This window comes from Ictidomys tridecemlineatus, chromosome X, assembly GCF_052094955.1.
Source record: "Ictidomys tridecemlineatus isolate mIctTri1 chromosome X, mIctTri1.hap1, whole genome shotgun sequence".
NCBI classification, from domain to species: Eukaryota; Metazoa; Chordata; class Mammalia; order Rodentia; family Sciuridae; genus Ictidomys; species Ictidomys tridecemlineatus.
Window position 1 is genome coordinate 66,242,073 of NC_135493.1, and position 12,349 is coordinate 66,254,421.

The 12,349-nt window shown below is 32.4% G+C and overlaps 1 protein-coding gene across 1 annotated transcript; it reads right to left on the reverse strand.

Moving 5' to 3' along the window:
• Positions 1–2,240: 2,240 nt before the first annotated feature.
• LOC101963817 (putative P2Y purinoceptor 10) lies at positions 2,241–11,682 on the reverse strand. Its single transcript, XM_013360150.4, has 2 exons — positions 11,590–11,682; positions 2,241–4,100 (listed from the first exon to the last, which is right to left on the reverse strand). The coding sequence occupies exon 2, from the start codon at positions 4,049–4,051 to the stop codon at positions 3,008–3,010; it is 1,044 nt and encodes a 347-aa protein (XP_013215604.1). The 5' UTR covers positions 4,052–4,100; positions 11,590–11,682; the 3' UTR covers positions 2,241–3,007.
• Positions 11,683–12,349: the final 667 nt, after the last annotated feature.

The window sequence follows — 12,349 nt, forward strand, 5'->3', positions numbered from 1 at the left end:
TTACAGATGAGAAAACAACTTCAAAGCCATAAAGTGTCTTTTTCAAGATTACACAGGTAAGAAAGGGTATTAAGTCTTACTAGTATCAATCAGTTGCAGAAGACAATCATACCATTATTAAAACTCCTTCTCACCAGTGTTTTGGGGAACCAGAAGTAATAGAGATATAGTCTCGGCTATTAATCTGGTCCCAGAAGTATTGGATCAAAATTATATCCCCTCTTCTAAAAGCAAGAGTAAATTTGAGAATTCTGATAGATATGAGAGAGTTGTTAATGTAGTTTGTTGTGCTTCTCCAAACTTAATGGATATTGTTCATTATTCATGATAAAACAGGACAATTTCCAAAAATGGATTATTTTTTCTCAAATAGGACTTGAAATACATGGGGGAATTTCTACAAAGTGCCCTTAAAGAGGAAGGAAGCAATGGCTAGAGTGAGCACATGTTTTCTTAAGAGCATTATGGAAAATAGAAAATAACTTCACTTAAAGCAATTAAGTAGTTTTGAATATACTATTTTTTTGATGAAACAAGTAATGATTTTGGAAACTTAATCACATGTATATGGCAATATTTATATTCCAAGAAACTCTAGGTGTCAAAAATAGCTAGTCATATGTTGGAGATCCAGAGCTCAAATATCTGGCAGCCTTACCTATCTAAACACAGCTGACAGAGCCAGGAAGGAAGCAAAATAGTCCTGAATTGCCAAAATAGATGTCATAAAGTCCATAAACTAAAACCCATACATTTTGTTCCATAGGAGAGTTTCCCTTTTCAACACACATCCTATCCAAATAAAATAAAACAAGCAGGCTTTTACTCATTTTTAGTAAGTCAAAGCTCTATTTTAACTAACTTGGTAGTGCATTTGCAAAGCCACAAAAGATTAGAAAGACCTAATCAAAATGATAGGGACTGCTTAAGACAGGCCTACTGACAATGATAAGTGAGAACTGATAGCTGGAAAAGGTAGAAATATAAGTATTATAGACATAATCAAAAAGAATAAGAAATGAAAAAAATGGGGCCATTCTAATGTAGGTGAAAACAAAGCTAGTGGTTTTAATAACCCTGAGCAAAGAAACATATACCATACACTACTGATGTTTGTAATAATGACCCTCAGTGATCCTGAAAACATGCATTAAGTAGTAACCTTTCTTAAATAACAATAATAATACTACTGACAATAACAGCAAACATTTATAAAGTGATTTAAGCACTTTCTAAAAATTATGCTGCACACCAGTCACATCTAGTGCAGCTGCCATTATGTACAGATAATAAAACTGAAACTTAAAGAGAATTAACTTGCCCCAAATCACATAGCTTAACAGTGGCCAAACTAAACTGGAATACTTATCCTATGAATCTGAATTAGTGCTTCTTTCATATACCACGTTCCTTTGGTTGACACAAACTGCTTCACCCATAAGAAAAATTGTATTTTAGATATATTTGCAACTAACATGATGTTTTAAATGTTTAGGTATTTAGAGAGCTACATGATCATTTCTACAGAGTACAACTGTCCAAAATACAGATCTTTTGCAGATTTCAGAAAACCTAGGTTTTACCTTATTTTCATGCCCTGTTGTAAATATTAGCTGTTTTGTTTGGATAAGCTATCATTACAAACAATTCACACAAATAAAACATCATGTGAATTTCCAGTCTTATAAAGGCAAAACCAAAAATGCTTTTTAATATTATAAGATCAACAACTATTATTTATTTATTTATTTAGTTAGTTAGTTTTGATACCAGGGATTGAACTCATGGGTACTTAACCACTGAGCCACATCCCCAGACCATTTTTATATTTTATTTAGAGACAAGGCCTCACTAAGTTGATGAGGCTAACTTTGAAGTCGTGATCTTTATGCCTTAGCCTCCCTAGCCACTGGCATTACAGGTGTGCACCACCACACTAGGCATCAATTGCTTTTTAAAATGCCATTTTAATGAAGACCAAGGTATAGATTTTGTTTGTTAATTTTCCAGTGGAAATAATTTGTATTATAAAATGATGTAAATAGAGTTTTTAATGGCAAATTTTCATTCTGTATTTAGGATAATATTCAAATCATCAATATATCTTTATCTGTGAAGAATGGGGTCCAAACAGATTTTAACAGTCAAAAAAACTGTACAAATGCCTGGAATTCTTCATTAACTCATTATTTTAAACAAATGTATCAAGTAAAGTTGTGATTGAGGTTGTGTATGGAATAATCAATCTAGATAGAAAATGGTACAGATAGTTTTAATTAACAAATATAATAAAATATTTTCTGAATTAGTGCCAGTATATAAAAACATGCATCACATTACATGCACTCAGCAGATATTCAAGCAAAGAACCTTTATTTTAAACCTTAAAACTCAAGTTTGCAAAATGTATTAAAACACAATTTTGTGTTTAATGTATACGTGTTGTGGGTGAATCCCATGACACTTCTGAGATATTTGGGGTGCTTCTGATTTGTTTCTCCAAGGAGAAAAAAGTCTCACAGATATTTCAAGTTATAAGGATATTATTTCCTATAATTAATACTAATATCAAAAAGCTTTTCCTCTTCCATCTACCTTGCTCAAGTAGTGTATTATTCCTAAAAAAAAGTTAAGGCCATATTGTTCTCATGTATACTTTTCAAAGTTTGAATAATTAACCCATATTCACTTGTTTTCAACTTATATTTTGTTTCTCTCAAGAGAAGGTGAATAAATTGGACCCATTGCTGAGAAACAGGTATGCAACTTATTCAGCTGCTCATCAATTTGTGTAAAGAAAGATTTTCTCACAAGGTCCATAGAACAAAATGTTTTCATTTAGACAGATAATATAGGCAAGAATAATTCCTTCAGAAGGATCATTTTGAGGATGTAGGTAAGGGTGCCATGTTTCATGAAGACACTCAAACACCATTTTTAAGAAAAATCTTCACAGTGATATACTTAAATTGCTAGAGCATATAGGTGACCCTAACTGATTGTTTGACTACATTGTCTTGGAATCATCCAAACATTCAAGTGAGATAGTTTGAAGATCCTCCTCCCTTTGACGAATTTCCAAAGCATTGTCCTTGCATCTCACACATGATTGAAGAACCGAGCCTCCATGTTCTGAAAATTGATCACGAAATTCTGAAGTCATAAAATAATATACGACTGGATCAAGACAACAATTCAGATTTGCAAGACACAGGGAAATGATGTGGAAACATAGAGTGCTCTTAATGAAGGAACAATTTGAAAAAACATGTTGCTTCACCATCATAAAGAATGGGAAGTTGAGATGGTAAGGAGTGAAACACACAATGAACACCACTGCACACATCAGGACCATCCTCAAAGCTTTTTTCCTTTCTTTTGTATTCTGAGGGGGAACTTGGAATTCCTGTAAAGATTTTCTTGTTTTCCAGGTGCAATAAGTTATAATTATAACAGGCAATACAAACCCTCCAAGTTCAGCTGCAGTTACCATACCAATGGAAGAAGCCATGCTAATGTTGTGAATCCCTAAATCAGCAAAGCAGAATTTGGTGTTCTTGGCTAAGTTCGCACTCCTCAGGATGGGAAGTGGCAAACAGGCAGTCCCCACGATGACCCAGATGGCAGCACTGATGCCCACATCATACCTACGCTTCCAGTTTCTGGCCCTGAATGGCTTGAGGAGAAAGAAGCACCTCTGCAGGCTGATGCACGTCAGGAAGAAAATGCTGGCGTACATGTTGAGATACTTCAGGTAGAAGCACAACAGACAAAGGGCCCTCTGGAAAGGCCAGTGGTGGTTGATGTAATAGTAAATCCGGAGGGGTAAGGACAGCACATGAGCCAGGTCAGCCACAGAGAGGTTGATCATAAAAATGATGGCTTTATTTTTCTTGCTGATGAAGCGGCACAGGACCCACAAGGCTGCACTGTTGGCCACAAGACCAGGGATGAATATCAGGATATAGGTGGTTGCATAGAGGGAGTACTGAAATGGCATTTGAAGATCAGTGCAGTTTGCTCTTGTACTGTTTGTGTTGTTATTTCCCATCTTGAGGACTTATACTCCTTCCTTAAGAAAAACATTAGAGTGATGACTTCTGCAGTAAATAGAACAAAAACAGAATCAAGGTCATGTCAGTTTATGTTTGAAAATGCAAATATATTTGTTCTTTATCACAGAAGTTTTCAAGTATGAATTTCTATAAATTCAAAAGATCTCATCTATGTAAACAGAAAATATCATGTCAATCCACAAAGGAATGACAGGAGTGAGAAAGACATTTTCAGGAATCAAAAAGATTAGTACTTTGGTAGTACCTTAAGTCAGATTTTCTCCTTGAAAGGGAGTAATCAAACTCCTAGAGCTAACCAACCAACAGGCAAGACCTCATTGCAAAACAGCCCCTGGACATACATTCCAACACTCTTTTGAGGTTACACATTTCAGTTTTTCAGTCATCTCCATCTGCATATCCAAAGTTTAAAATTTAACTGAGTTCTCTATTACCAACCCTGGGAGAAAGAAAACTTAATTCATTTTTTTAGTGCTCCTTTATGAAGGATTAGATGATGGTAAGGTGAGTCTATGAACCTTTGTAAATGAGACATGGGATAGGGGCCTTGGTAAGAGCTGAAAAGGTTACCAAATCTTGGGTGGATAGGAGCTTGGAATGACAGTACAACTCAGGTAACTTTTGCCTCTCAGAATTTGAGTGAAAAGTTAGTCTTATTTGTATGATGTAGCACTTTTCAGAAGCTCCTGTAATTAAAGTTCTACGTTTATTAACAGTTTTATGGTAGCTCAGACATTCATGTTTATTGAGACTAATATTGTCACCATTTGAGGCAAATACCTGAAGGATTTTTTGCTGTAGATACAGCAAAAAAGGGCTATGTATCCTTCATCTCTCAGGGCAACTCCAGTAAAAAGTTATTAATGTGAATGATTGCATTTTTAATGATCATAATTGTTAGAAATTTCTTCCCTTTAATGAGTCAAAATCTATTCCTCTGTCATTTCAACCTAGTTAGGTCGGTCAAGGCCAAATAAAATAAAAGTCTATTCCCTGTTACACACACAAGCTCTCCAAACATCTAAAGATAGGGATCATGTCCTCTCTTAAATCTTCCTTATCCAGGTTAAACTCTCATTCCTCGAATGACATTGTCCTTGTTCTTGGTTTTGCTTTATGTCAGAATGTTATTGCTTTTGGCCAAAAGCCATTACAGTATGTAGCTTACTTTACTTTTGAAAATTAAAGTTAAATTACCAAATGGTTGGTATTTTTTAGGAAAATATTATTTATACATCTGATGGTAGAAACAAAAGGTAATTGAGATTTCAATACTGCTTTGAGCTTTTTAATTGCCTGCAGAGGCAGTTATTTTGCTAGACATTTTATGGAATTAAAGGAAAAATTAGATAGCTTTAACATTAACTACCTAACACTCAAGTGCAATTGTAAATAAACATTTTCAACAATTCTTGAAATATAAACTTGTAAAACAATATATGATCTAAGTGTGTTTATTCAACCTTAAACACAACCAATTCAAAATGTAAAAATGCATTTAATTATATACAGCACATACAGTGCCAAACAACCTATTTGATGCCTTTATTTACTTGACTGACAGTTCACTGAAATAAAACAACCAGGTGATTCAGGCAAACAACTACTTTTATTATTTTTCACTGAGTTGACTCTGTTGCTGAATTGCTCAATTAGTTTAGTAAACTATAAATATTAAACTGGGTGGTTTATCCATTGGACTAACTAAAATAATTCATATTGTTTTCTGTATGTTCACTGTAAATTTGAAAAAGTCATACAATTGGACAAGAACTAGTCTTGAACTAAAATTAAGAAATTTATCTTTGGTTTTGTTACAAAAATGATTAGTGATTACCAAATGCTTATTTTTGGCCAGGTGCTATTATAAGTATTTTATATACACTCTATTAATCTCTGACAGAAATCCTTTGAAATAATAATATATTATTGCTATTTTATGGATGAGGAAACCTAGGCCCCAAGAAAGGCAAGGCTCACTTTTTCCATGAAGACTTTCCTGAACTCTCCAAACCACAAGTCACTGGCATTACAGTATCCACAGCTCTGATTATTTCTTTTAGGAAGAATGAATTTTTAATACATCCAACATGATGTGGTGACTTACTTTTTCATGGGGTCTATTTTATTGCCCTAAAAAGATAGCAATCTTCTACATATTGAAGACTCATTCTCTTACTTTTTTCTGGCCTCCAAAGTAAAGTATCTTGAGTACATTATAAGTGTCTTGAGTACATTATAGGTCAACTAATTATTTGTTGAGTGAATAATTGTATAATAGTTGGATGAATCTGGGAGACAGAAACTGTCTCAGAGGAAAATAATCAGTGAAAGGGAATAAGTGTCTGGGGGATTAAAATTAGTTGTGATGTTTGACTTGACCACCAGGTGTCATAAGTATACCAACGTTCAAATATCTTTTGACATTTAATAGAATTTGTTTTAAAATTTCATTAAGGGAGAAATAAAGGGAGAGTAGTACCAAGAAGCATACTGTGTAACTTCAGAAACAGAATTTTTAAAGAGTATTTTAGAGAGTTTACATTTATTTTATTTTTCTCAGTTTCTATACTGCCTCATATACTTCTATAGAGACAGCTTGGCTTCTAGATACATTATGGATTTTTAAAATATTCAAGTTGTTAAAGACCATTAAGATCTTCTGATTCAGTAACTTTTATATGAGGAAACCAAGCCCAGAAAAAAAGGAGACTGAAATGTTCAAATTCACATAAAAAAAATTAGTGGCAAAGGCTGAACCAGGATCTCTTGCCTCCCACTACAGAGCAATTTCTACTTTTCCAGGAACTTCTCAGATGAAAACCATATTTTTGTAATTATCTAATAATAATACAAATGTTCAGAAACAAACCAATGCCAGATTTTAGACCACTAACCTTGACAGTGAACTGTTACAGCAAGAGGGATTAGTTCCTTCCAAATATTCTAGGACAAATACAGTATTTTGAAAATGAATATTTCTATTCCCTAATGATAAGATTGTGTAAGAAGGCTTCTTAGAATCTTAGATTATTTTGTTTTTAAACTTTTATTGTTTCTTCTCACAAGAAATGTCTCACATTAGAAAGAGATTAAAAACAACAAATTTTATTAATATAAACTATATTTCAACCTGAGACTCCCATGTAGTCTATTACACACACACACAAAAAAAACCCCAGATTTTTAAAAAATGTAGTTGTCGATAGACAGCATGCCTTTATTTGTTTAATTTTTTTTATGTTGTGCTAAGGATCGAACCCAGCACCTCACACGTGCTAGGCAAGTGCTCTGCTACTGAGCTGCAGCCCCAGCCCCCAACCCAGATTTTACATTGTTAACATTTTGAGGCATAACCTCTCGAATTTAATTTTTCTAGTATGTATATAAATCCATATACATACCAAATTTGATTTATATGCACATCTTTTTATAAAGCTTTATTTATTCAATCATAATTAATATAAATATCTCTCCATATCAGCATCTAAGTAATCATTTTAATGAACAATTAAAATTCCACCAGAATTATAATACCATGATTTATTAAACTAGTAGACATTGAGGTAGATTCCCATTTTATCACTATCAGAAACAATAGTGAAAATAATGGTAAACATCCTACTGGGCCTGGTGGTACAAAGCTGCAATCCAAAAACTCAGGAGGGTAAGATAGGAGGATTAAAGGTTCAAGGCCAGAGGCCAGTATAGGCAATGTAGGGAGAAAAATAAAAAGGGCTCATGAGGTAGATCAGTGTTGAGTGTCCCTAGGTTCAATCCCTAGTGCCACACAAAAAATTGTAAATATTCTTTTTATAGATAGAAATAGATGTATTTAGTTGTAGATGGACACAATACCTTTATTTTATTTATTTATTTTTATGTGAAGCTAAGGATCAAATTCAGTGCCTCACCCATGCTAGGCAAGCACTCTATCACTGAGCTACAGCCCCAGCCCTAAACATTCTTATATACTCATTTTTGTACATTTGAACAACTGTTCCCTTTGAATAAGTTATTAAAAGTGGAATTGCTAGGCTGTTGATGTGTAATGACAAATTATTCTGCAGAAATACATCCCATGTGAAATTCCAAAAATGCACTTTTCAAGAACATCACAATGTCAAATCTAGATATATAAAATTTTGTCTAGCTGGAAGATCAAGTATAATGTAGAGAATTGTAATTTAGTCTTAATTTTTTCAAAGGGCAAATGACAAAATTTGGATATTTATGTTGTGCAATGTAATGTTTTGATATGTGTATACATTGAGGAATGTTGAAACCAAGCTAATTAACATGTCAATCACTTCAAATACAAATCATTTTATTTGAGAACACTTAGCAATTGTCAAGTATACTGTACATTTTTATTAAGTATATAATTATGCTATGCAATAGATCTCCAGAATTTTGGATTCAATCTTTAATCAGGCTCAAAAATAACTTTTATCTTGTCACAAATAAATTCAATAAAGTCTACCATGTCCACCTCAACACCACGGTTCTCGAATTTAAGCCTCAGAATCATCTAGAGGTCTATCACACCTATAGTTTCTGATTCAATAGATCTGGGTTGGGCCCCATGAATTTGCATTTCTAATTAGTTACCAAATGATTCAGGGACCGCTCTTTGAAAATCACTTCCTTAAAACACTATTTATGCCAGCAAAGATTGTGTTTTATTTGAGAACCAGTCTCTCCATGAATATTGTGAATCATGTAATTTTTAAAAAATTAAATGTTTTTTCTACTTTGAACATGAATAAATTCACAGAAAGCTTGTAGCCTAACTTTTATCACTGAACTATAATCTGTAGTTTTGATTTATACTCATTTATTTCTCTTGTCTTGACCACATGGAAAAAAAATTTCTAGTAAAACCAAACAAAAACTGTGTCAAAACATTGCATTGTATTCATATTTCAGAAAAAGGCTAAAGATTCTATGCTTAAAAAATAAAAACTTATGAAGTCGGGAAAGTGTGACAGTTCTCTTAATGCCATAATGAAAAGTTAAGCTTTAATAGTTTTTGTTTTTGTTTTTACCACAATGGATTCTTAAGAAAAGCTTAATAAACTTACTTCCAAAATAATAATTATGAAATAAATTATCCAACTGATTCAATTTAAAAAACATTACTAATGTTCAGAATAACCACTGTTCATGGCTTATGAATTTTCATAAACAATGTTTCAAAAATTCAAAACTACTACAAAACATGTATTTTAATAGAACAAACTACGTCATCTCAGAATTCCTAATTTCATTTCCTTGAGTGTCAGAAACTTGAAAACAGTAAGTTCAATCAGTGCAAAGGAATGCATTCATGTTAAACCCTTTCATTAGCTTTCAAAATCTTCCTGCTAAGCCTTTTGCTAATTTGACTGATTTTCATTTAAAAGGGGAAAATATTTCTGATTTTATTTTCCCCCAGAAATTAGAGAAGCTTATAAAGTTTCTCCCATAACCACCTATTTAAAATTCTTTTTCACCTGATGCCAATATGGTTTTAATTCAGTTTTCTGGATTTATTTATTTTTCTTCTTGACAGTCAATATACTGTAGTGGTTCCAAATACAGACTTTAGAGTCAGACAGACCTGATTTTGAATACACATCTCTCTGCTTAGAAGTTGTTTGTCCTAATTTATCTGATCTACAGTTTTTTAAACTGTACAACACATGTTTTATACATTCAAAGAGGCAAGATAATTTATGCAATTTATGTGTCTGGTACATAGTTATGTCACAAGTGTTATTATTCTAATTTGTTTTGTGTAGTTGTTCTGTCTCGTAAAAGAAGGTGAAATATAAATACATTTCAAAGTTCAGCTTATATTCATGTACCCTTTGAAGGTACATCTGGCTATTCTAGTTTTTGTCAACCTCAATTTTCTTAGAGTTTTTAAGTATCTTACTTATTCTATATGGATTCAGTATTTAATGACATTCAAATTTCTTGAGAATTTTCTATGTGCCAGGCACTATATATATAGTATTATATTGTAATATATATATATATTATATATGTAACATATAGTATATATTAGTATATACTACTTTGTATATATAAGTATGTATGTGTGTGTGTGTATATATATATATATATATATATATATATATATATATATATATATAGTATTGTGTGTGTGTGTGTGTGCGCGTGTGTGTGTATAGGCTGGAAATATGGCTCAGTGATTAAGTGCCCCTGAGTTCAATCCCCCATACCTAAAAAAAAATAGTAAAAAATTTTGCCTATGAATAAACTGCTAGTTTGCTACAGAACAGAATTAAACACAATGAATCTGATTCCACAGACAAAATTATGCTCTGTTAACTTATTGCTGGTACTTTATTTATTTTTGTCTTTAGGGCATTGACCTTGAATGCAAGCTCCTTGACACACATGTTGTTTTACCTCCTATGAACCACAGACTTGACTCTTCTTAAAAGTGATTGAATTTGAATGATACATGATCACTGTATCATTCACACAATAAGTGTGAGTATCCATCTAAGTTGAACCTTTAATATATTTATCTACAAATACCATCATACATAATCACCAAATTTTATGATTACTATATTTTTCCTTTTTTAAAAATTTAACTACTTTTTCCTGCATCACATCTATTCTAATTCAGGCAGCCATTCTCTTTATCTCTTATTATTATCAGTCTCTATAAATTTTCCATTTTCAATTTTTGGTTGATACTAATGTTTTAAGTTAAGACATTAGTTGAAATTTACAAGGAAACTACAAAGGAAATAACTCAAAAACCAAAGAAAAGAAAACAACACATGAGGCCTGGGGTTGTGACTCAGTGGTAGAGCACTAACCTAGCACATGTGAGGCCCTGAGTTCGATCCTCAGCACCATATATAAATAAAGAAATAAAATAAAGGTGTGTGTATATATATATATATATATATATATATATATATATACAACACATGAGTTGAAATGGTGCACAAGAAAATATCTATGTAACACAAATGAAGACAGAAATGGAGGACTGAAGGAAATTGTCAAAATTTCATAAGACATTAAGAAAACTGAAAAGTAGCAGATGTAATTCAACCTTAATGATCATTAAATGTAAATATATTGAATGCTACAATAAAAAGGCAGTTATTGGGGGCTGGGGTTGTAGCTCTGCAGTAAAGCACTCCCCTAATGTGTGCAGGGCACTAGGTTTGATCCTCAGCACCACATAAAAATAAAATTAAAAAATAAAATTATGTCCAACTACAACTAAAAAAACAAAATATTTTTTTAAAAGGCAGTTATTGGTAAAATGGATTAAAAACCATTAAAAACCACAAATAGATTGAAACAAAAAGGAAGCTAAAAGATATTCCATGCAAGCTTCAAACAAGAGAGCTAGAGGACTGATATAGCTCAGTGGTAGAACACATGCTTAACATGTATGAGGCTTTGGGTTCAATTTCCCATCCCATTAAAAGAATCTAAACAGACTCAGTAATTTGTTGGGCCTGGTGGCACATACCTGTAGTCCCAGCTCCTTGGGAGTCTTAAGACAGGAGTTTTACTTGAGCCCAGGAGCTCGAGGCCAGTCTAGACAACATAGCAAAACCCCATCTTGAAAGAAAATAGAGAAGGAGAGAGAATTAAAGAGGCTATACTAATATCAGAGAAAATAAATTTTAGATAAAATTGCTATTAAAGACAGAGAATGCTATATTATGATAAAATGAACAGTTGATCATGGAAACATAGTAATTAATATAGCCTGGGATATATGAAGTAACTCAAATGAAAAGAGTAATAGACAATTCGACAATAATAATTGGAGACTTCAATATTTTTGCTAATGGACAGAACATCTTGCTAGACAATTAACAAGGATATACAAGACTTAAGCAGCACTGTAAATTAAATAAACTTAACAGATAATGATAGACTACTCAACAATAGCAACATATATATCCATCTCAAGTTCACATAAAAATTCTTCAAAATAAAACACATCAAGCCATAAAAAAGCCCTGATAAATTTTAAAGAATTGAGATTACACATATATTCTTTGACAATAATGGAATAAAGTGAAAATTAAATCAGAGAAGGAAAATTTGAAAATTCCTAAATATGTAGAAATTAAATAATACACTCTTTTTAATTTTTTTTTAGTTGTAGATGGGCACAATATCTTTTTTTTTAAGAGAGAGGGAATTTTTAATATTTATTTTTTTAGTTTTCCACAGACACAACATCTTTATTTGTATGTGGTGCTGAGGATCAAACCCTG

Coding starts and splice junctions, on each gene's coding strand:
- LOC101963817 (XM_013360150.4), bottom strand. CDS start 4,051: ATGGGAAATAACAACACAAACAGTACAAGAGCAAACTGCACTGATCTT.